The sequence below is a fragment of the Pagrus pagrus genome (genome assembly GCF_965226575.1).
Source record: "Pagrus pagrus genome assembly, chromosome: 15".
In the NCBI taxonomy this organism is placed as follows: domain Eukaryota; kingdom Metazoa; phylum Chordata; class Actinopteri; order Spariformes; family Sparidae; genus Pagrus; species Pagrus pagrus.
In genome coordinates this window covers 21,523,499-21,549,470 of record NC_140199.1, presented here as the reverse complement: position 1 = coordinate 21,549,470, position 25,972 = coordinate 21,523,499, and the positions used below count along the sequence as shown (strand labels likewise).

General features: G+C 40.0%; 1 protein-coding gene across 1 annotated transcript in view; it reads right to left on the bottom strand.

Annotated features, from left to right (window-relative positions):
- eys (eyes shut homolog) overlaps positions 1 to 25,972 on the bottom strand; it is a 181,584-nt gene that overhangs the window by 27,134 nt on the left and 128,478 nt on the right. Inside the window, exons 41-42 of the mRNA XM_084376077.1 lie at positions 17,076 to 17,226; positions 5,329 to 5,437 (exon numbers count right to left, since the gene is read on the bottom strand). Coding sequence (XP_084232203.1) covers positions 5,329 to 5,437; positions 17,076 to 17,226 — 260 coding nt within the window. The remainder of the gene's footprint in view (positions 1 to 5,328; positions 5,438 to 17,075; positions 17,227 to 25,972) is intronic.

Below are 25,972 nucleotides of genomic sequence, written 5' to 3'. Positions count from 1 at the left end.
TTCATTACGCATTCTTTCAAATTATGTAACAGGGTGACAGTGGATTTTAAAAAAGACTCCCTTGAGTCAATGTGGGTTTCTGTTCAGTGAATGAATAGTTATATACTGTAGATTATAGCAGTGGCTCTCACACCAAGGACCCCTAAACTGACACCAATTAGACCACAGACCCCCTTTCTGTGAGATGTAGTCCCAGTCGACCATCTGATAAGAATCTTGCTAAGAGATGCTTTTTTGTGTATAAAACCCATGACCAGAAATAGGCACACATTCTGTCATTGTGTAACATACAGATGAAATCAGTGAAAATGAATTATTCCCCTTTTTGCTGGGGATCCCCTGAAACCCCTTTGAGGACCCCTGGAGGTCCCTGGATCCCACTTTGAGAACCACTGGTTCGCAGTATGCAGCAGGCCTGTTCAATTCTGGCCCAGAAGCAACCTCTGAGGGGCCCAGCACTCATCAATCTGATAGACATGGCAAAATATGTTAACTACATTTATAGGTTACATTTTTTCTTGATGTCTCACACACATGCTCAGAGACATGATGTATATATACTGTAAGCTGCCATATATTAACATTGTTATTTTTTTTTTAATTCATCATCACCAGAAGTTTAAAAAGAAGATTTTAAATGCTGAAAATGTTTCATTTGAACATTTAAAATCTGGCTCAACTGATGTCGTAATTGGATAGCCCTGGTATACAGATAAACGTCTTCCCTTTAGATTATGATACGTGTCATTAAAATAAGTTGATTAAAAATCAGTGTTGGGGGTAAGCATTACAGTATTATATTACTTTAAGCAGTAATGGAGTAATAAAATGTGAAATAGGATTTCGGTAATACTATTACAGTTACTCCAGTAATGTGTTACCAACTGAAATTAAGAATTATCCACAACACAATACTTCTGCCACTGCGCCACCAGAAATATGTCCCCTGAGTAAGAATAGTCCAGAATGGCTGCAGTCAGACTAGTCTGGAGACATACTTCCATTACTTTGAGTTTATCACAGAAAAGGACACAAGCGCAATAGTCAAGTGCAAACTTTGTATAGGGAAGAAACTCTCTCCAGTGAGAAAGAGTAATGAACTGCAATAAACTTGCTTCTCTGTGCTTTGATTAGCCGCTATGAAATAATATTACTCTCTTCCATTTTATAATGCCTGGCCATACTTCTGCACTTATTTTCGTGAAAGTAGCACAAAAGTGTTGTAATCAGTAATGCATTACTCTACACAGACATTAATATTGTAAAGTAACTCATTCCTTACAAAACATCTTACTCACTATATTTGGCTCTCGCAGTCTCAGTTCTTAACATGCTTCTTTTACGTAAATTTTCAAGCTATGCTGATGATATCCAAATTCATTTGTAAACACAACACAGGATAAATATCCTTCCTAAAGAACAAAGCAATGACATGATTGTGAACATCTAAAATTACACTGATCTGACGTCTAACTTCACATTTTCAATCTCACATCAGAGGTTACAGTATGAAATCCTAGCAGTCGCATCATAATTTATACGGCTCTGACGTCCCTCAAATGTGACATTCATCATGACTGGGGGCTGGCGCTCCAGTAAAGGTGTTGAACAGCTGCAGTGGAGGTGTTAAGTGTTGGGATCATGAGGTGTTACACCACATAATTGTATGGAAGCTGGCTTTAAATCACATAACCGCTGCACACTTGAAAGCTCCTGAAAAGCCACGCATGACAGGGTTGACGGGAACGTGTATGTAACGTCTCCGCAAAGTTAAGAGACCTTAAAAAGTACCTTTAACAAACCCGAAGACTCAAATAAAATAAAGCGGCCGTGGCTGGATACTTTTACAATGAGCTAAACTGTATTTTATGTGATACCACCAGCTATGAGCCACTGGAGCTGCATGAGGACGATGGGCTGATATGGAGCGACTTTATGATGCCTTCAAGTGTGTTTACCATGTTTATGAGAAGAGTCCATTTGAAAGACCCACTGATGCAATATTCATGACTGATGTAAGTGGACTCACAGAGTGGGTTCACGAGTACCATATGCTGATTCCTGAGGTCTATTTGAAGGCAGTCAATGCTGTCTCCATTTCATTATTATATTTCTAGATAGTGTTCTGAAGCACATGTGGGCAAGTTTAGATAAGGAAGCTGGTCACACTGATAGAACATAACATCCGCAACAACAAACGGCTGTGATGCGAGTCATATTTCAGTACTAGAAGCTTACTATTTGAACGTGACCTTAGTTAAAAATGAAGCAGAAAGACTTTCAAATTCAAACTCGTGGGTCTTGCACCCTCACTCTGGCAGGAATCAACAAATATGTTCAAAAAAATCTCCTCTCTCTTCTTTGTATTGGCTTCCAGTCTAACCTGCCAAAGGTAATAGTGGCTATGACTTGTTTATCACTCAGAGGGCTCCAGGGTGCATCTATTTCCGTCGCACATGCACACAAAAATCTGTCCAAACATTTTAATTGTCCGCACTCTGTTTGAATTCAACAAACACTACTTCATTTCGGTAGAATTTGTGAACAGTGCCGCGCTGACATCTGCTAAACTGCCTGATGAGACGCAGCAGTCAAGATTGGAAACAGTCAGCAGCTAACTTCATGATCTCTCCGAGGTCTACAGCTGGGGCATGTGTGTGTGGAGTGTTGGTTTCAACCCATCTCAGCTCCTCTGTGAGTTCACAATGTCGAGTCACATCAACTTTATTCATGTAGCCTAAAATCACTCACTCAATTTGCCTCAAAGGGTTTTACAGTCTGTACTTCAGACAACCCTTGACAACCGTACACAGCAGGCTACAATGAGAACTTTACATAATAGCATGCTGGTGGCTTCTTTTACTGTTGTACTTGTTTGTGGCTTAAATTTTAGTCAGAATAGAAAGATCTTCTTTGACAGATTTGTTTTATGCCTATAAAGCTAAAAAAACAAACTCTCTTTGTTTTCATGGCTGAATAAACAAACTGACCTTAAAGGACAACACAACTGCATTCTGTTTTACTTTGTTTATATGTGGCGGACCCTGCCACCTTTCTAGCATCAAACAATGTTCTGGGACCTTATTTTCCTCTGAGAACAGCTTGGTCATTCAATTATGGAAAAAATCAATACGTCTAAGTTTGTTTTATTACCTAATTAATATTGTAAATTCTGAGATTGAATTTCTTCTCCAAAACTACCCAGTACCCCCTTAAATAGGCTCAAAGCCCAACTGTTGCACGCCAGTAAACACAATCCTTTGTGTAATCTGTGTACAAATCTCATTTTGTTTAATCTCAGCGCTAACTCGAATCAAAACACATTCATCCACTGTATCTTTTAATCTCATTAATAGATTATTCTTTCCTAAAAGTTGGCAAATGGTCACTGGCAACCAACATGCAAAATAACCACAGCAAAGATACCTGCGTAATGAATGTGTTACCGAGAAAAAAAAAAAAAAAAAAAAAGAAACATCTTGGCATCTCAAATTAGAAGACCATAAATCACGTTGAGGGAGAGGGAGGCAGGTTGAGCCTGTGGGAAGGTTGAGCCCCTCTCTGCGTCTTTGAAAGTGAAAAACAAAATTATTAATTTAATAACAAATATAGGTGTTGTTAATCAAATTAATGAGGCAGAGTGAAAAGACCAGCCTGTGATTAACAAGTGAAAACTAGCTTGGTGCTACTTACCCGCCTGCCATTAAGGACATTATTCGCCAAGTGTGATCATCTCGGCAAATAATGTAACAGGTGTGCTTGTTTTTAATGGGAGCGCCTGTTCTTCATTCATAAAGCAACTGCTGCTACTTAAACACAACATGTTAGGCCGGCTTTAAAAGCATATGGTTATTCTTCTCATGATGGCGCTGTCATGGGTCTTATAAGTGATGAAAGGCACAAACAAATACATTGAAAAGTCACACAATCCATAAATTAGCTGTATATCTACAGGCAGCAGCTTAGTGCTTTTGGCACATACTAATCAACAAACTTACAGTATCCTTTAAATTCCACTGATACTAGTGCTGATATATCTGGTTGATGGCATCAGTAACAATACAAATACTACAATGGCACTCAATAGACCCCACCCTAGTCTACTCATGAAACGATTTATTAACGATTTATTAAGCAACTGTAAATGTCTATAAACATTTATGCAACTTTATAATAGTAAATAATGTTTATAGATGAGCTACACAGCATTTTTTAACCACTTACAGTAATATAAACATCAGCTGCAAATTTACAAAAACAATTGCTTAATAAATGTTTTTTAAAGAATTCAATGTTTGTTAACAGTGAAATGACCATTAACTAATGTTTAATTAACTCTTAATTTACCGTCAATTAATGGTTATTATAAAGTGTTAACAAAACATGTCTTAATATAAGCAGTCTAGAGACAAAAGGCATCATTAAGATTTCAGTCAGAAACTATCTAATCAACAGAGGCACTGAAGTAAGTAAGAACGTAATAATGAGCTTGGGGTTGTTGTACAATGGCAGGGCCAAAGCAGGGAGCTCCAGAAATATAATGTCAAGTTTAACCCGGATCAGCTTTTACTGGAACGCCTCATCCATGGTGGCTAATCAAATATGTGCAAGCGCACACTCCTGTTAGTACTTTGTTACATGAACGCCACATTAATTAGTGTTTACCTCGCGATCTTGGCGATGAAAGACAAAATGACTGCGGTCGTGATAACTTTCTTCCTCACGTTATTAACTGCTGTGCCGTGTTAAACCTTCAGACTGAAAGACCTATTATTCGAAAATGGAATTCCTGGATTATTTTCATGTCACTGGCTTTATTTCATGTCTCACAAGCTCCTGAAGCAACATCCCACCAACGCAGACCCTTGAATTGTTTTTTTTCAGTCTGAACGCCCACTTAATTGACACTGAAAAGAACAATATTGCACGACTAGGTTAAGCCTCAAATCCACCTGATTCCAGAAAAGTTAGAGATACCATTGTTGCACTTACATAAGTGAACAGATTCACAAATACACTTCTCAGAATAAGATAAAACACTGATGGCTTTGCACATTTCAAACTCATTGGCATTCATGAACAGAGCAGTGTATAACTAGTTGTTATGGATCTCCATGAAAACAAGTGAATGGAAGATATCTGATGCATTTCCTTTGATTGTTTACTCGTGGATGCTGAAGTCATGCATGCCAAATTGTACTGCTTTAATTAACATTTTAATATGTCTAAGGAGAAGGAGATAAAAAAGACACGATAATGAGTTAGAAATGCTAATTTAAGAAAACGGCTGCACAAAGGGTTGATTTGACTGCAGGCAGGTCAGGTTACCTCCGACACGGGGTGTGACACGTACTCCTCCAGACGTCGAGCTGTGCCATTATCTGCAGCTATTTCAATCATACATGACCCTCCTTGTTTGCCGACAGGCAGATTGTATCTGTTGAGAGAGAGAACAGAGAGACGCCGGGGTCAGTTAGAAAGGCTGCGATATCTGATACTCACTATAAATCCAGCAAAGCATGAAAAACATTGTGATGGCGAGAAAGACAGAGCAGTCACAGTAGTGGAGCTGCTAATGCGACCATTGAGACTATACTATAAACTGACAATCCATGAGTTCTTATGCATATTTTCTGGGAGGCTTTGTGCATTGGTAGATTGGGTTGGAAGCAATGGTGCATTTGTATCCTGCGCTAACGCCCCAAAACCCAGGAGAGACAACAAAAATAGAGAACAGCTTCCACAGCTGGATTTAAATAATAAGTCCAGAAATAGGGTTCGGCTCTGTGCTGCAGTGATATTCTTTAAGCAGATATGAAATTCACATAATAATGGCTCTAAATACCATAGAGATAAACCATAGACACCGAGACAGTCCAGACCAGTTGCAACATGGTTAAAGGATAAATTCACCCAAAAACGAAAATTCTCTCATTTTATGCTCACCCCCCTGCTGATGGAAAGTTGGGTGAATTTATGCAGTCCACAAACATTTCTGCATCTAAACAGCAAAACATCGTTGCAGAATTCTCCGAAACAACTGAAGTAGATGGGGACGGGATGCATGCTAACATTTTTAGCTTAACAGCTAGAGTGGAGATTATGGCTTTAAAAATGGATGGAAATAACGTCTTTTCAAATTAATTTGGGATCTCAGCACTTCAAAAGAATTGGGTTATGCCAGATGGAGCATTTTTTTTTGTTATTTGTTTCCATTTCTTATAACAAGTCTATTTCAGTTGTTTAGGTGCACCGCCTTTTGGCTATGAAGCTACAGAAATGTTTTGTGGAGCAGCATGGGGCCGAGAAGGATAAGGATATAATGACTGAATTAGCACAGTACATGATTTGTGTAACTAGTTCAAACAAACACATTATAACAACAACAATAATAATAATAATAATAATAATAATAATAATAATAATAACAAAAACAACAATAGCAAACAAATCTGCCTACACAAATATTAGCATGAGTGCTCATTATGTCATTCAGGATTAATTAATTATAAAAATGAAATCACCTATTGTTTGCGATCGCACTGATGTTGATGAGGTAAAAACACTCAAATGTCTGCTTCAATGGCCAGATGGAAACAATCAGGGCAATCGCCCTCCTGCTAATTTGAAACAGCCTTCCAGGACGCCTCCCTGAGGCAATCACATGCCTACAACTTCAGGTAGGACTAATTACAGGTATGTAAATCACCAGAGCTCTGTTTTGTACTCTCTCTCTCTCTCTCTCTCTCTCACACACACACACACACACACACACACACACACACACACACACACACACACACACACACACACACACACACATATATGAATGATGGATTATGAGACATTTATGTGCAATACAATCTAATGTCCAGAGAAGACATCCATCCCCATCCTCGGGGTGTGTTTCAGAGGTCATTTCTAAAATAAACTGCACAGCCACATTGTTTATTTTCAAGTCCCTCGATTGCAGCACGATGCTGATGAAAGGACTGATATAATCCAACATTGCAATTGTTGTTGAGGCATGAAGCATCACAACACTGTTACAAAAATCCCTCTTGCAGGGAGAGAAATACAGTTTTTTGGTGCTTACAATAGTAGCTTTTGATTTGGCCTGCTAATGTTGCAGAGGCTGTCCTTTGAGACAGGGAGAGCATGCTCACTAAGCAAACAGGATGATGTTACTTGATGAGCTCTCGTGAGCGCATTGAATGCTCCACCGGGCTAATTTACATTGGTCTTGCTCTGAGGCAGAAATGACTATTTATAAAGATGACTATGACTTCTTTACTTGGTCTAGTAGCTAGATAGTGAGGAATACGCCCCACAGCTCCACATCACCATTACTACACACACACACAGACAGACATACAAACAAGCTCAAAACCACAATGGATTACATTACACAAACAAACATATGAGCGAATCAGAAGGAAGAAAGAGGCCGGGTTTGTCTAATGCTGAGATGAAGCGCGATGTAATTTCTTATTGGGCTCCCTGTGCACCATTCAGCGCCGGGTCTCACAGGACCAACAAGAGCAAATTCCCAACTTGAGGAAAACAAACAAAAACGTATGAATATTTCATTTCCTCCACACACACACACACACACACACACACACACACACACACACACACACACACACACACACACACACACACACACACACACACACACACACACACACACACACACACACACACACACACACACACAGAACCACAATATGGCTGTGATCATTTCTACTTACTCCATCATCATTTATGCATTTCTTCATCTGGCTAATGTGCTAATCATAAGTGATTTGTCATCTCTAACATGCTCATTTAGATTGTGTCTTGTGTGTGACTAATTCAGTGCAACCGCATCGCCGCAACTTTCACTGAAATATTGCCTTCAAATGCTGAGGGGGCTTGCAAATTATTTTTCAGCACAGCACCTTTACGCAAAGGTATTTGTTCAACCTGATGGTGGGTGCTTGTCTTTACAATCCTACTTTGAACGTGCCTCCTTCACAGTCCCCCTGCAAGAAAATTAATAATGAGGGAAGATCATCATTAAAATATTACTATTGCATAAAACATCTGAAAGTATTGGCAACAGATGGCAGTAAAACATCATGCACTGCACCGGTGCCCTTGCAACAGTTTTCTCTCTAGCTGATAGGGAATGTGTATTTTCTTTTGTGTCTTATTATTCTCATCATATTTTTGATTGTTACAAAAAGCTAATGTGGAATAAGTTAGTGGTGAATTTATAATTTGCGAGTCTTTTAGTGATTGAAAGTCAAGAGTCTATTAGTTCTGCACCTAGAGACAATCCTCAGCAGTGTTTCATACCTGCGAGCAGACAGTAAATGGGTCAATCATATCACATATATGAGGAAGACGAGTGAGGACCACCTGTTACTCTCTTTTTGGCACGACAGGCAACAGAGCTACACGTCAGATGTGACTGAAAAGAGAGAAATAACACCCCTTACTGTATGTTTAATATGTGAAGGCATATTCACACCTACTGCACAAGATGTAAGGAGGGATGTATTTGTTGGTTTTTCCTTAAGTGCAGCGAGCCCTGTATCAGACATTAATCTACCCCTACATTGACTGTAATGCCTGCTCTGGCTCTGGTGCAGTGACTTCCTCACACGCAGCACTGCAGCATTTGCTGCATAATTTGTGCTGTGACTGGCAAGCCTCAATTAATTTGGGTAGCCTGTGTTCTATCATTATATCGCCAGCAATACAATTAGACAGCACACAGCGAGCCTCTTGGCATTGTGGGGCTTCACAAAGGATATTCCCAGTAAGCAGGCAGGGCGGCTGGTTGCTTCTTCAATGAATCTTTTATGGGGGTACTTGTCAATACAACACTGAACACTTTGCGATTGATGGAACATACGCTACCTCAGATTTGGCATTGTGTCAGGAAGATATGGATTTAAAAAAGAAACGCTTCACATTAAGAGCTCACTCTCACCCACGTGCACATATGGCATGGCACGTCTCCAAAGAAATGTTGCTTCCTTCGTAACTCTTCAAGCGATTAGAACCCAGTGAGGACGGAGCCCATCCTGGCTCCGTCCTCTGTTGGTTCTGAAAAAGTAATCGATGGCTGTTTACTAATTACTCTTGCAAATTGCAAGGGGATTACTTCATCCATTACTCAGTTAAACACTAATTACAGCAGCGATTATTTTACTTTTGAGTTACCTATAACCCTGCACACATACCAATGTGTACAAAAATGCAGAGCAGATCGATGGACACTAAACAGCCCTCTTAGTTCTTTATTAGCAGGTTAGGCGAGTTACAGATGTGAACAGGTGTTTTGGACCTGGACACAACTTAAACTCTTAAACTTTTCTTCAGGTCCAGTGATATTCATTGAAAGAGCTCATAAATTTTCCCCTCTAGTTTTAATTCTTTTCAGCATTTCTTCCGACAGCTATTACTTCGTTTCTCCTTCTTACAGCAACTGTTGCTAGGCAACATTTCACATGTGCATTTTTACATCAATGGTCAGTGAATAGACTATTAAATATAAGCTTTTAAAGAGTCATGAAACTGAAAGAGTGCACTCAGCGGAGTGCAGATCTCCAGCAGGTGTGTCTGAGGACATACAGTATGTGTGGGAAGCAGGGAGTGCAGGGCAGGCTGGGTGCAAGCATGTGCATGACAGTTATCGAATGAAGAGGAGACAATATGCAGGATCCAAAACACCAGTGATGTGTAAATATCCATTTCAAAGTAAAAATGCCAAAAAAAAAGAATACACCAACATTCACTTGATGGCAAAATATGTTGTCTGTAGCAGAAACAAGATTTCAAACTGAAATAGTTGTTGATCACCTGCAGCCCCTATCAGAGCGTCAACAAATAACTTCGCCCAAAAATGAAAATGCAATCATTATCTACTCACCCCCATGTCAATGAAAAGTCAGGTTTCATAGTCCACAAAACATTTCTGGAGCTACTGATGTAGCTAGATGTTATAGATGATATAGATTTTTTTCATATTTTCTGTTTCTGTTTTTCTGTTTCTCCGTCTACTTCAGTTGTTAAGGTGAATGCTGCAGCACTGTTTTGTTGTGAAGCTCCAGAAATGTTTCATGTACTACAAAACAACACCCAACTTTCCATCAGCATGGGGGTGAGTAGATAATAACTGAATTTGTATTGTTGGGTGGCAGTCAATCGTGGTATAACACTGAGCAGCAATAAAATAGGGCTTTAATAAATTGCGATTACACACTCACAAACGCGACCAAACGCTCGTTCTCCTCCAGGCAACTGTCAGGATCCAATGTGTGATGCAAATACTAGAATTTCCACTAGTTCAATAACTGATCACTGAAATTTAAGCAAAAATATGTTTCATTGGATTGAAGTGAAAAGCAACAGTGGCAGCAACATATCACTAATTTATTAATGCATTACCCACAGCACAGTGGTTTCAATATTTTAGATGTGCTGCGCTGTGTTGTGTGTGGACTTTTGAAGCAACAACACATCATTGCTTCGGGACATATGAGACTTGAGGCAGAGGGGGCCGGGTGATTCAGAAATGTGTAACCGATGGAGAAAACATCAGTTACAAACCTTTTAAAGAGACAGATTCCACCGTAGGAGAGGAACGGCAGGACTGACAGAAATCTGTGATGGTTTTTATTCTGGAACACTGAATTTCTACTTAAGCCTACAGTAATTGTGCTTCATAAGGACATTTACAAATATGCAGAAAGACCTGGGGTGGTACAGCCTACTTGTCGCAGGGAGTTCTACTCAGCCTGTAAAAATGTTTGTCCAACGTCTTCTGTGGCTCTGGAGGAGCTGCGAAAATAAAACTGTGATGACGTAAATGGGGTGATCTCAGATCGGGCCACAAAATAAAATTCTCAACAGAAAAGCCCGCGCTACAAACTTATCTGCTTGTGCTTCATCAATCATCCATTAGTTTGTGGATTGATCCCTGGCTCACCCTGTCCACATTCCAATGTCTCCTCAAGCAAGACGCTGAAACCATAATGCTCCTGATGTACAGGAAAAAAAAATCATTCAGCAAAAAGTTGCATTAAGAATAAAATTTTACAGTTTTACAGAAGCAATTTAAGAGAATTATGAAAAGACATGCAACAATACTTTCAAATCACCAAATAGGCATATAGGTAAGGTATTTTGTGTCCTTCAAGCATTACATTGCCATTTTACCAGATTCCAACAAAGAAGTTCAGAAAACTGCAAGAAAATTGCAGATGTAATGGCCAGGCATTGATGCACAACTCCTACAGACACAAAGTATCTAGTGCATTTTAAGCAGAAATCATATGACAGTCTACAAAGACGTCAGCATGAACATCAAAACCCGTGAGATGCCAGACACAAAATCCTCTGTCATAAAAAAGAATATTCCCCGTAAGTCAGAACCATACTTGAGACACTACTTCCATTCCTTTGACTGAAGAAGAGAAAAAAAAAGTACCCACAAAAGTAGCATAAATTTGAATAATCGTATCTGCCAGGGACTCTGAGTTCACCTGTGACAAGGGAAGAAATGTGATGCCGCAGAATTGCTGTGTGTCATCCTTGTTAATCTTTGACTGTGCGTGAATGAAAATGGCTCCAAACAGTGAATGCTAAGCACGACGGGATTCAACCAATAATGTCAACACCTTCACAAATGACCGGGGGAGCATTTGGAGTCTGCCACTCTGGAACTTTAATCGTGGCAGTATTGCTCCGAACATCCCCCAAGGAAAACTCACCGACATGAAAAAAAACAACAACAAAAAACAAGCCAACAACAAACATGTCCTACCTAATGAAAAATGACACAGCCTCCCCCCCTGCACACTCCCCTTTGTGAAATTAGACAGCAGCACAGTTGTGGCCTTTAGTCTTGCCAACTTTACAGCCAATGTCAAAGTGTTACAGATGGGCTGTGGATTTAATTGCAAAATAATTTGATCAAATATTTCCAGCAACAGAAAACATACTTTAAACAGGCAATACTTAAGAATCTTAGTCGAAAACATTCAAAACCCAACTGCAGTGTGAATCAACAGCAGTGTTGACATTATGATTATGTCTACAGGATGTCTCGTGTTGCTAAGATACCTTCAGAAGTCAGCATGCTAATCAGCTACCCAGCCAGTCCTGGTCCAAAGCTCCTGTGCTAGCGGTGTGTCCTCCCCTGGACAATAAGCTCCCAGTCTAAACAGCTAGCTGCATGGCTAACTGAGCTAACTAGCTAAGGTCAGCTATAGTTAGCAGCACATTACACATATTGCGCCTTTAAAGTCACTGTTATGTGTAATGTCTTGAGTGTTTCACATCTACTGTCAGTCTGCCTGTCCTAAAAAACACAACGCACCGTAACACCATTAGCATCAGTAAATAATTATTGTTAGCATGCTTATCTACATAGGGGATAATATCCTACATTCCTCTATGTTTCTCTATAGAAACATGCTGTTTCTACACAGTTGTTTTAAGCAGAGTGTGAAGTAAAAACAAATCAATGTTCTTTTCAATTATTTTTAAAGAAAGGTCTACAAAGGTTTCAGGTATTTCAGGATTTGATCAAATTAGTTCAGTCTTTCTCTACAAAGCTGCTACGCAAAAAGGAAAAAACGTGATTCATTCAATTACGTTTACTGTCAGAACAGGCTGCTACATTCTTGATGAAATATTCTGAATGCCTTTCATCCATTTGTTGGTTGATGACGAGCAAGATGGCGTGTTGTAAGTGGCTTTGACGGAACTGCAAATAGGGATGGGTCAAGGCAACCTGAATTTCCTCCACAGCGTTTAATTCTGTGGAGTTTTGGAATTTATATTTTCTGATTTATTGACATTTATTACCTTAATGGTGTTGATGCTGTAACTGTTTGAGCTGGAGCAACGGCTGTGTAGACCACCCACTAGAGGGCTTTTAACGTCATATAAATAAACACTCAACATTGTTTAATGTGTTGTTTTGTGCTCATCATCAGAACCACTTGTGGCGGCAATTATGTCATTATCAAAACTACAGTGCATAACAGCCCAGCGTGGATAAACACCAAGAAATTGAGGCACCACTGTTTGTCATAGTACGGTGCTGTATGTTTAACTGAGGTGTCATATCACTTTTTTCATGTTAACAATTGTGCATCAGGGCAAAAGTCAGTCATCTATGTGTATCATATGAGCGAGTCAAGGCGATGTCACTGTATGAAAGCAACAAGCAAACGTTTTCAGACTTGTGTTCCAGATAAGAATAGGAATTTTTATGAGTGGTGAAAGAGGTAAAACATTACAGAAAAAGAAGGAGATGATTCCGTGCTGCAGAGAAATTTGGCAATTTGTATTTCCCCTGTTTGAAACTGGGATTACTAACAGTTAAATACAACCACTGCCCTGCACTGCACACATGCTGACAGTGAGCTGAAGCAGCTGTATTCAGTGTTGCCAACTATCATCCAAGGAAAGGTATTCACTGCTTAAACATGACTAGATGATGTCACACACTCATTTGCATATGAATAAAATTGCTGAAGCGATCAAGAATAAATAGAGGCACAGCTCAACAGCAGGGCCCCCTCTCATTTCTCCCCCCCGGCTCACTCTGCCCCACGGTGCCTGAGCTGGAAGCCTGTGTGTGCACTACGGAGACAGAAGATCAGCTGTGCATGAGGAAGCATTGTGATCACACCTATTTGGATTAGGCGAGCGAGTAGTGCAAATGCATGTGGCTCAGGTTCAACATTTGTTACCGAATCTGTTGCCAAATGCTTCTGAGTGAACTGTGTTTTCGCTGATAATCCAAAAGAGTGGCTACGTTCGTTGCTTGTGGCTTTTTAAGAAATAACTGCACCCGAGGAGGTGTCGAAAAATACAGTGCTAAATCTAGTGACAAGTGTGGGAAGTTGGCAGAAGTAATTGCTTTTGATTATTACATTATTATCTAACTACTACCATCTGACTCCAGCTGAGATGCTGAGATGCAGTTCAAGGACTGTACACCATGTTACTGAGGATCAGCATAGAAGCATTTAAATACTTGGTTATTCCTTCGTTATTATTTGATCATTTTATGCATTTAATCTGAAGGTTTCTTAAGAGGAAATAAATTGCAAGTCGTGTTTCTAAGCTTGGAGCTAAGGTTTTTTTAATGATTAAAAAAACATCTTTGTCACAAAATGTAAAATTATTCTCAGCAAAAGAAGCACTCTGTAGCAGGACTCTCAATTAGCTCAAGTCTCCACTTATGCTTAGATACAACAACCTCAACCTTACACACCTTATTCAGACTCAATCCAACAAGGTAACAATGCTGCAACAATAGTTATCTGCATACATATAAGAAACAGTGAATTTTAAAAAAAATTCAACTAATACATACTACTAACGTATGTAAAGGTTGAAGAGGGGTCCAAGAATTGACCCCTGCGGGACTCCACATGTTATTGGGAGAAGCTCTGACGTGTAGCCACCAACTGACACAAAACAGTCTCTGTCCTGAAGGTAGGACCTAAACCAATCCAGGACCACATTCGAGAGACCAAACCAGTCTTCAAGTCTGTCAATAAGTATGTTGTGGTCAACTGTATCGAATGCAGCAGTTAGGTTGAGCAAGATGAGGACCAAGACTTTACTGGTATCTATGGCGAGGAGAATGTCGTTGAGAACATTGAGAAGAGCAGTCTCAGTACTGTGGTGAGGCCTAAATCCAGACTGGAAACATGGTCGGATATGACAGATTATCTCATATTTTTTAACACTGAAACGTATTTATGTAGACAGTCTTTAGAGAGACAGTTTAGTTTTCTGCCACTTTCGTTCAGCTTTTCTACAGATTGTTTTCTGAATATTGGTCTGTGGGGCATTTCTCCACGGCGCCTTTTGCTTGACAGGAAAACTTTCACCATAGCTGGTGCAATTTTGTCAATGACCTTCAAGGTTTTACAGTTAAAATTGTTGAGAAGAACGTCGACTGAAGTAGACGGAGAGGAAGGTGTCACGTAGGATTGCATGAGAGAATATCGTGCTGCTGAATTCGTTAATGTATCATTATTTGATTGTTTCAGCCCTAGCGCCTGTCTCTACTATGCTAGTCAAATGAAATGAAACATAGAAATTATCAGATAAGGCAGCATCAAATACCATACCGCCGGATATATCAAGACCCCAGGAGACAACTAGGTCCAGTGTATGGCCTCTGTTGTGAGTAGGCTCTTTTACAAGCTGCAGGAGACCAACATTTTCAAAGATCATGGAGATCTCTTGTGCATTCCTGTGATCTGGATTATCAATGTGAATACTGAAATCACCAGCAATGAGTACACGGTCAAATTCAGTGCTCAAAACAGCATCAACAGCAAAAGTAATGTAGCTGAATATTTCCGAGGCCTATGGGTATTCAGTAAAGTAGTTTTACCACTCCTATTTAGTGCAACAGCTAGATTTTCAAAGGAGTCGTATGTACCAAAAGACAACTGTTTGCACATAAACACAGCCTTGAATATAATGGCTTATCCACCGCCTCTTCTACCCACTCTAATTACATCTAAAAAATTGAAGTTCGGGGGCACTGATTCAATAAGAGCTGCTGATCTGTTGTTCTGTTGTTTTCATCCAGCCATGTTTCAAAAACATAACCTCAAGTTTATATCCTGTAACAAAATCGCTGATTGAAAAAGATTTGCTTGCCAGTGATCTTTCTCTCAACAAAGCCAAAAGTATTGTGTCGGGGTCGGTTCAGGTTCTGAGATTGTCTGATGACGAGGAATAGCAGTTATGTTTGATAATTGGTCAGACTGAGCTGAATACACACAGTTACCTCTGTCTCTAATCAGGACAGGAAGTTTCAATATGATCAGAATTAGTCTGACATGGAGTAGTTAGATGGGCAGGTTTAAGAGTAAATAGGAAGACAAAAAAAATTGATATCCCAGATCACATCAATTTTTGAGAAGAAGAAAATCACTGAGTCTTTCAGCAGGTGTAGGTTTTTCTACTGTATGTGGTCAAGATTAGAGGATCTCAGGCACTTACAGGAAAATGCTCAACAACAATTTACTAAAATGGCCAATTCTCTCAGCAGAGTGCATGTCAAAGGTTAATGATCCTAAATCTCACCGTGAGCCATCTGTAAGTGATCCATAAGATGCCCACATGGTAAGAGACATTGAATCATTTATTTAAATTTCTTTCAAATAAGTTTGACCTTGTACAGAAAGAGGCCAAACATCTCTGTATAATTTTCAGATGTTCTGTCAATGCAATTTGTAGATTGTGATTTTGTTGTTCAGTTCTGTACATGCAAAATCTATTGCATGTCTGTCCATCCTGGGAGAGGGATCCCTCCTCGGTGGCTCTTTCTGAGGTTTTTCCTCACTCGACTCGAGGGTCAAAGGACAGAGGATGTCGTTCGCTGTACAGTTTGTAAAGCCCACTGAGGCAATGTGACTGATTTTGGGCTATATAAATAAAACTGATTTGATTTGATTTGATTTGATTCAATTTTCTGAAGAAGACAGCTGACTTTTAGTTATCACTATGCCAAAACAAAGACCAGCACCAGTCAGTGTGCTACCAGCACACTGGACAGATTTCTTTGTTTATGTGACTTTGACATTTTGACACAAGTGCGGTCTGGGGGCATTAAAGATTGGGATTTGTCTGAAGTGGTGAGCTCTCATAGAAGTTGTGTATTACCGTGGAATCAATTCTGTGATCTGCACTGATGTGGACTGCTACTGGACAGACGAGCTTTCAAGGGCTTTATCAAAGAGACCATGACGTGCAACCTTGTGTAAAATCCCTTTTTTGATTTTATGTTTTATATTTTCTCCATTCAATTTTTAGGCTTTTGAAAAACTGAGGGAAGAAAGTTGGAATTTAGTTCTATATAATGTCAGTGTCTGTGTAGGAACGAGATTGTTGAAGTTGATTGACTTTCTTCTTTAAAGACAAGTTCTGAACACTACAAATGTAGCAATATCATAAACTCACAGTACAATATCATCACGATATATAGTCCATGGTGCAATATTTATCACAAGGAAAATGGGAGAGACATATCATACCTGATCGTGATCGTCACCCATCTGTTATTATTGATGTTCCGTCCTGCAGCTGCATTTAAAACATGGCTGCCACCGCACCCAAGTTCAGCAACAGGGCTTCCATCTTGAAGGAACACGTGAAGAAACTGATCCCCAAAGTTCTGCTCCTGAGCTGAAAAGGTAAGAAAATATTGTTAGTCATGAGTCTCTTTTTCTGTATGCCTAAATTCAATACATTATGTCAGCTACATTATTTATGACATTACTTCAGGCTTAACTCTCCAGATACTGAATGCAGAATATGAGTTCCCTCGGTGTGTGTCAGATGTAATAAAAATGTTTCAACAAGAAGATGATGGAGACACGGTTAGACATGAGCATTGTGGTAAGGAAATAAATTATTGTCAAGGAGGTGGATGGACAAACAAGACATCTTATATTTGCCTTTAACTGACTTATGAGCTGTAAATCCATCTGTCCCTTTAAGCAGCAAGCAGCTGAACAGGACTCTTGTTGGACACAAGTTTACCGAGAATCTAGTTCCAATTGTTGTGCACTCCACATCACAAGCCATTATAAGCACTACTCCATTTTCTTAAAGCATTCAGCTTGGCTGGACCAAAAGACAGTCACTCTCAGCCGGGTCAAAACTAACCAGATAACAAAAGAGACAATAAACTGAGAGAAATCTTCCCAAAGGGCTTGAACAGCTGTTTTGGAGGGAGCTGAAGAACCACAATTGATTCCTTACTGAGCGACAAAGGAACTTCCACCTGCGAGCGCTTGTAGAAAATGAAACAGGAAGAGCCTGTTCTAGTAGCACCTGCAAGAAAGTAAATACAGGGCTCCTTTTTCCTTCACACCACCCATGGAAACCAAAATGATATACTACAAAGCACCTCTTGGACCTCAGTGTTAGCACCAACCTGGTTCCTCTCAGAATCCAAGCTTCGAGCAGCTATCTCTGTCTGGGCATCATTATCAAGCACTGTCCACCTGTGATAATGATCATACTATGTACCAGGGGCTATCCTAGGATAACCTTCAGCTTTGCTAGACTCCTCAGTAAAGGAAAGGTTGTTTTTTTTAGAACTGTGGCATCTGTGCAAATATCTCCGATCGTGGACTGTCAAGGGTCAGCAGAAGGCAAGGAGTTTTCTGCCTCAAGAGGAAAAGATGCACTTCTTCTGCAAATATTGTCATGAGACCCCTTGGATCACCGGTTGGTCCGATGTTCCTCAGATGCAAAGCTCTGCATCCTTCCAGCATGAAAGTCAGTGTGGTGGGTCTTGTTTCCCCCCCGAGCCAAACAGTTCTGGTTGCAATGCAGGAGTATGAGCTCAGCCTGTCGATGAAGGCCAGAAACGGTGTCTGTTTATGTCTTCATCTAATAAAGGTCGTGAGACAGGACGTCATATGCCAAAACCCAGACTTCTGTACATTATCACAATGGGGTTTTTTGCTGGGCTTGCACCGAGTCTCCTGCAAGTGAGACAGCACAGCCGGGGAACAACAGACAGCAGCAGCATTAATCCTCCCACACAGGCTACTAGGGTCTTCAGTAGGGGGATGGGGAGACAAAGCTCAACAGTCTCGCACCACTGTCTAAGAAGACATGAGCAGAGGGTAGGTAACGTTACAATGGCAATCTGTAAAGTAGACAGTGATAGAGAGAGAGAGCCTGCCACTCCTGTGCCACTGACAGAGAAGACATGGTTGCAGGGCAGAAGACAGAATAGAAATACTTCCCTGTGAGAGACCTAAAATGTTTCACTGTTTTTAACAAGGTATATATCAGCTGAAATAGAGAGAGTGAAAGCAAACCAAAAAATCCAGAGGGAGCTCCTCAGTAGGAGCAACACAAGCATGGATGACCCCTTGAATTGTTGAAAGGACTCTGTCAGAGGCATGTGTAGCTGTGCTGGGCCAAGACATGGACAGAGGCATGTGGGCTGCAGAGAAAGACTTGGGTCTTCACAAAATGTGTGTCAGCTCTAATGAAGTAATGGCATTGGTGGCGGATTTGAACACAAAAGGAAAAGTGTACAAAGGCTGCGGTTGTTGTTGTTTCAAGGCTGCATGGCAACTGATATGAAAGCTCTTAACAATTCCTCCAGGGTAAGAAGGGCATCCAGGAAATCCAACTCTTTGTCTGAAAGAGGCTGTGCTTAGCCCACAATACTGAACTCTGATAATGTGTTTTCTAAGAGGACTTGGGGTTTTTCCCTGTCATAAGACTCAGCAGGGATGTGTTTAACTGTGCTATATTACTAATTATTGTTACTGAATGGACCACAAGAGGAATATCAGATCACCCACCTTTTCCTCATCCTTTGTCTGAGGAAGACTCCGACTCACTCCGCAAAAAAATAGCAAAAAGCAATTAGGACAAAGACGAGAGCAAAGTATTATTATTGGAGAAAAATATATCCTTTTAAATGCTTTTATTTACCTGCAGCATTAATTAGTTTACACTCTACCTGAAGGGACGGATCTCTCTGTTATCAGCAACTGTATATCTGTAAAGGTTCACTTTGTATGTGGCGTTCCCCAGGGATCAATTCTTGGTCCAATACTGTTCAGTTAAACCATGCTGCCAGCAGGCATCTAAAGACATGTTTGTTATTATAGTTATCCTATTGATACTTTGATGTTCAGTTTTCAGTCCCATTGAGACATAAAAATGTACATCCAACATATTCATGAAACTAAACATCAAACCCAGATATAATTGCTGATAATGAGTCATATATAGAACATTAAAAAACTGCTTTATTGGGAAAAAAAACATATCTTATGTAGGAGGCTTGTTGCCACAGGCCGGTTTAAAAAATAACATGTTGTTGGCTAACTATTTCCATTGCTCTACCTAAAAAGACCTTGAGCGGACTCCAGCCTATTCAAAATGCTGGGCTGTTTCAACAAGAAAGAGAAATTTTGATCCCATCTCACCAGTCACAGGATTTCTGCTTTTGCTTCAAGTTACATTTTACAAACGATCATAATATGTTACCTTTTGTCTGCAAAACCCTGCAAGTCCCCATAGTGCATCACTGACATGCATGTCATTACAAGGCCATCAGGACTCTAAGGTTATCTTAGCACAGGTTGACTAGTTTTTCCAAGGGTTAAAACAAAAGCTTTTAATTTTCATGCAACCAGCTGCTGGAATTCTGACATTGCATTTAAGATGGTCAAATGGTTTAAATCACACTAAAAGTTTCCATTTCTGTGAATCCATTAGCAGTATTGTTTTATAGTTCAGTTTCTTGTTAAAAGTGTTTGAAAGGTTTTATTTCATCACATATTTTGTATTGATGCCAAAGTTAAAGGTGGCGTTGTACTGGACTACAATATACTGAGATGTGTTTCAATAGTCTTTCCCCCTATTACATACATGGTGGTGTCACCTCTCAATATGCCTGGTGACACAATAGTGCTAATTATGCTAAATATAAGACAATTGAGTTAACACCTCTATGGCAGTCTCAAAAACGATAAAAACACCTGGACATTATATCTATTATAGCAGAACAGTGTATAAAGTGTATAAATCAAGACTTGCTTAAATGTCTGGACTTGTTTGTGAGGCAGAGCTAAGGAGATAAGCTGGAGAGCATTTTATTTTAGTTTACTCCTACATGAGTGAGGACCACAATTAAGTTTAAAGTGTTGAGCAGTACCACAGGCTACCTTTTTGCACACACTTGTGATTTGATAATGATATTTCAGTATATGTTGGACAGAAATGCAATTACCTCTTTGCATTCGTCTACCTCTCTGTTTGTAGGTAAACAGTAATTTGTCAAAATGTATTTGACTTGAAAATATGTGCCCTGTTGTAGGTCTACAGTAATGTTCTCACGTTCTTTTTTTCTATGAAAAACCTTTAGTTTGTGGCCCAAAATGAAAACATCTAGTGATTCCTGCTTATTCAACGACACAAGGCCATGTAGCCCAACCTTGACTTTCCAGTTTCAAACTGTAATATTTGACAGGATATTTTTGATAGGGTGTGGTTAAAAGGGTCCTTCTTCCTTTTCATTTGTGATGAGAACATTTTCAGCAAACCTTGAAAATGGAATGGAAAACACGCATCAAACATTGTGTAACACAGCAGAAATATGACTGTCGCAGACTGTTTTTAACAGCTGTGAGAGGAGGCTGAGAAAAGGCACAACTAGGAATGTGTCTTGAGGTAACACACAAGCCAAGAGGCAATGTTTAATATTTTCATTTGATGCTTATTTTCAGGATTGTGACTCTCAACCAAGTTATTTGTGACACTGACAAATAAAGTCACCTTGAGCAGTGAGAGAGATTTAAATGTGGAATTTTGAGGTTTTTTCTTGCATTTAATGGATGTAATGTCACAGATTTACATACATGGTAAAGACTTACCAGCAGTTTAGTTTAAGCGACAAGCAAAAAAGCCTAGATCAGGTATTATATTGTAGCTTTTTTTGTATAATTAGTATTCTAAAATACCTTAAATGAATGGAAAGTGAAAAAAATAACCATAAAAGTGGGTTGGTTTGGACAGGTAAAAACATAATTATGCTCCACACATAAACATCTTTATCATTGCCAAACTACAGACTCAGTAGAGACTGTCTGGAGTTAATGAATGCGGCAGCAAAGACAACGAAAATCACAGATACAACCTTCTGCGACAATGAGCCTTTGTCTCCTTTGCAAAGCAGTTGTTTCCTCTTAGCGCCATAACTCATTTGTTGACAAATATTATTTACTATAGATGTCAATGCTGCCCCATCTTTTATTTTTCTATTTTTCTTTTGTAAGGATATTGTTCCCCCGTTGTCCCCGTGGTCCTGTTACTCCGCACCGAGCCTAACAGAGCGTTCGTCCTTTTGTCAGCGCCTGTCACCTGTTCTCTCCCTGGCTCTCTCGCTCTTTATCTCTCTCTCTCTCCCTCACCCCACCTCCTCGTATTTCTCTTCTTGAGCTGACAATTGAAGTCCAGGGGGAGACTCACATGTTTGCTTCGGGGAGAGGTGTAAAAAGGGGAGCGGAGAATAAGGAGCAGGTCTGGCGGAGAGATTCGCCGCATCTCAATGCATGTCTTTTGGTTGTCTTCTGATTAACTTTGTCTGTTTGATCTCTGGAGTTTTCTTTTCAGTTCCTATCCTCTGATGTGAGAAAGATGGTGCACTGTAAGCCAGGAAGCATTACTAGATAAAAGGCACCGTGCCCTCTATATATGCTTTCTGAACATTCATCTCTCTTCATGACAGGGCTCACAGTCTGCTATCCAGCTTCCATATGCTGCAGCAGGGAAATATCAGAAATATGATTTGCAATAAAAGATAGATTAGATATGGATTTAATTGATGTAACCGACATAAAAGTACGAATACGTAATTTACACTCACTTTTCCATTTATTCACATCCGATCTTGAGAGTGTGTGAGCTCTTTGAAAGTGATGTCGGCATCGTGTTGTCACAGTTTTTCAAACTGCAGAATAAATCAGTGACTTGTGATCAACACGGGCAGATGAATGGTGGCAGTGGATATACGAGGCAACTCATATGGCAGGGCGGAGGTGTGCAGTTTTGCTAGCTTGACGCCAAGCAGAATTTAATTCACTTGACTGAGATCAAATCTAAAAAATTTACATCAGGCACTTTCCAATATGATCTTCCTCTAGCCATCTCCATTAAGATATTCTTCATATGTCCCTGGTGAGGTTGCACATAAAATAAAAACTGCATATGCAAGAAGAAAAGTGCAAATGATGACTTTTTAATTTTTCTTCCTCCAAATAAATGAATATATTGAATATCATAGACATATATTGATAGCATTCATGTGTTTATTTGAACTGATCTGAAAAACAAACCAATTTTCTGTTCTTGTTTTGTTGTTATTTACGTCTATCGCACACAAAGGGATATGACTAATCACTAATCAGAATACTAAAGGGAAAAAATGTCATTGTTTATAGATATTTATAAAAGTTATATAACAGTTTTTCATATAAAATGCATGGCTTTTGGTATTTGTAAAGATATTCTCTCTGGGAAAAACTGACTGAAAAATATGCACCACTACCCTACAGCTGTATTCTTTTTGTTTATGTAATGTGCTGTTTTCCCACAAAACATCCCAAAACAAACATTAAGCTTGTCTGCTTGCATAAAGCATACTAAAAGCTTTGCTTTGCAATTATTCTGCTGCGTTGTCCTCGAACCTATCATTTGACAGTGTCAAGTATTTCCTAAAAAAATGTCTCCTTGACTTTTCAAACACAAACAACTGAGCAACAACACATGATTAACAGGCTAGGACACAGCAAACACATACATGATATGGGGACAGTTATATCTGAATGGAGAAATGCTTGTGGTTTTTATGTTATTGAAACCACCTACATCTTACACTAATTAGGCACTGGTGTCACACAGGATACTGTGTACTTGTCTTAAAATCGACACTACCATTGTCTCCGTGTATTTAAAGCTCAGCTGGTTGACCTTTCAAGTGCACCAACCTTAAACTGTATAAAGCACTAATTTAGAGTCCTATTAGGCTCCGAGAGCTGCCTAATTAATAGCTCCTTAAACACAAAGATTTAAGTCTTTGGTGAACACCAAGGCACTCAGCAGCCATCACGGGAGGCCAATGTCAGCTCACAAAGGGAAAAGTCGATGTATTATTACTCTAAGGAACGCAAGACTGTTTTTTACGGTATAACTACCAAAAACTTTGTAGTATCTTTGCAGACTTGTACTTAGATCATTAGAGGCATCTAGAAATAGGAACAATTAATTCTTGGTGTATTGTAATATGAAACTGTCTGGAGAAGAAGTTGATTGTTGAATCTCATCCCCAGGTCATCAAATACTGACAGCTTTGGTAGGTAGTTCGGGGCCGGCCCAAAGCATCAGTATTTTATGACCCAGTGATCGGACTCAACAATCAACTATCTCCAGATTCGCCTTAAAAGTTACAAAGTGTTGCTTTAACAGGTCCATAAATGTAAATGAGAGGCCGTGAACCTGTAGACGATGTGACAGATAAGGGGTTGATCTAGGTTACACCAGCAGGATGAATGTAGTGATGTCTCCGCCTGCTTAGTGCAGAATAAATCACCTGCGATCGCCACACAATGCATGCTGGTTTCAGTTCTGTTGGAGCCCCACCTGACTTTGCTGTGGCGTCACACGGGGACAGCGTGAGTCACAACATCAAGGTGGCTGCAGTTTTTTAGAGCGAGGGGCTGTAATTGCAGTCCACTGTGACACACAGTTGGATGTTTTTGGGAGTCATTTGAGGACCCACAGCTCGAGGCATTCAAATAGTGGCTTAAACTCGAAGCTGGCTTCTATTTAAAGGAGAAATACGTGAGAATGTTAAGCAATTTGCGTGTATGAATTCCTTTGTATTGCCAATGTGTGGATGGATTGTAATGTGACTTAAAGAAAGAGACTTTCTTGGTTACCATAAGCCTGTAGAATGATTTCTATGTAAATGACTTTTTTTCTGGGGAAATCCGAAAGATGTGACATTAAGCCCTATGTGCATTTCTCCCACTCCCCTACAGCGTCAACAGTGTGTAACACTAGCTAACATTAGCTTAGGGATGGCGACAACCATGTCACAGCGTCCAACACAAAGTCAAAGTAAGTGGATAACATCATCCAGACTTTCAGGGCTAATCTGGCTGGTAAATTCAATACCTTTGCTGTTTGCAAATTAGCCTACTTTATCAGCTAACGTAACAGAGCAACCTAAGCCAGATCCATGCAACGTAGCTAAGTTGCAGCTGACCTTAGCTTGCTTGCTCGCTAATGCTATCGCTAGTACAACCAAGCTAGTTTTTCTTTCTACCAGCCAAGAGCGATACAAGGCAGGGGTGGCCGACTGGCTCCCTGTGACCTGAGCTAAGCTAAGGATAGCCAGCTAGCTGTAATTTAGCCAGGTGGCCGGTATTGTTTGCTTTGTGACGTTAGCTGAAAAAGTATTTGACAAATGGAAATCTAGTTAGTGTTATAGAGACAATGGTCCAAAGAAAATACGGGAACATCGCGGACGGTAACATCACACATGGAGCTCGAATGCGAGCAACAGGATCCCAGCTGTAGTTCACATAACGGCCTTCGTTGTTGTTAATCACAAATATTTCCTCAAGGTACCACATTGCATCTTTAATATATGCACCCATGCTATGAACAGAAGTATAATAATACACACAAAGCCAGATAAATGGTATTTCTCATGGCTCAGCTTTCTCAAACCCTAAAAAAATGACCACGAATCTTCCGACTCCTCTCCTCCCACAACAATGCTCTATTGTTTTGAGGGTCTACTCAGTGGCAGTCGGGCCTACCTATCCAAATTTGTAACAAAAGAGAGCGTGTGTGTGAGCAGGTGTAGGAACAAAAGGAGCGGGCAGGAGGTGCACGTACAAAGTAGAGCTCACAGATGATGTAAAGGATCAGCCCAATCCACGCTCTCATGGTGACGGACCAGCTTCTTCCTTCGTATGCGGATTCCTTTGTTCGCCATTAGGTTATAGCTCAGATCATCAGCACTGACACAACAAAACAGATGGCTCACAGCCGTCAACGACAGCCAAGGCTATCTGTTGTCCTTCACCGGGACTGCATGTACTTCCCCCTCTCTCCCACTCTTTCTGAATCATGACACATGGCGTATCCATGAGAAGGTTTAGTGATGAAAGCATTTGTAAAGAAGCAAGTTACGAAAGAAAATCTGGTCCAATTCTGTTAAAGATAAAGAAATGACTCTCTCGGTGCTTCCTTGTCTTTCGCCTGTAGCCTTGGAAACACGGGACCTATCTTTGTGTCCTTAAGTTTCCTGCAATGGTAATAGATGAGTCATGCTGCCGGTGTCACTGAATGACTTCTTTCTATCAGTCCAGTGATGTCTAAT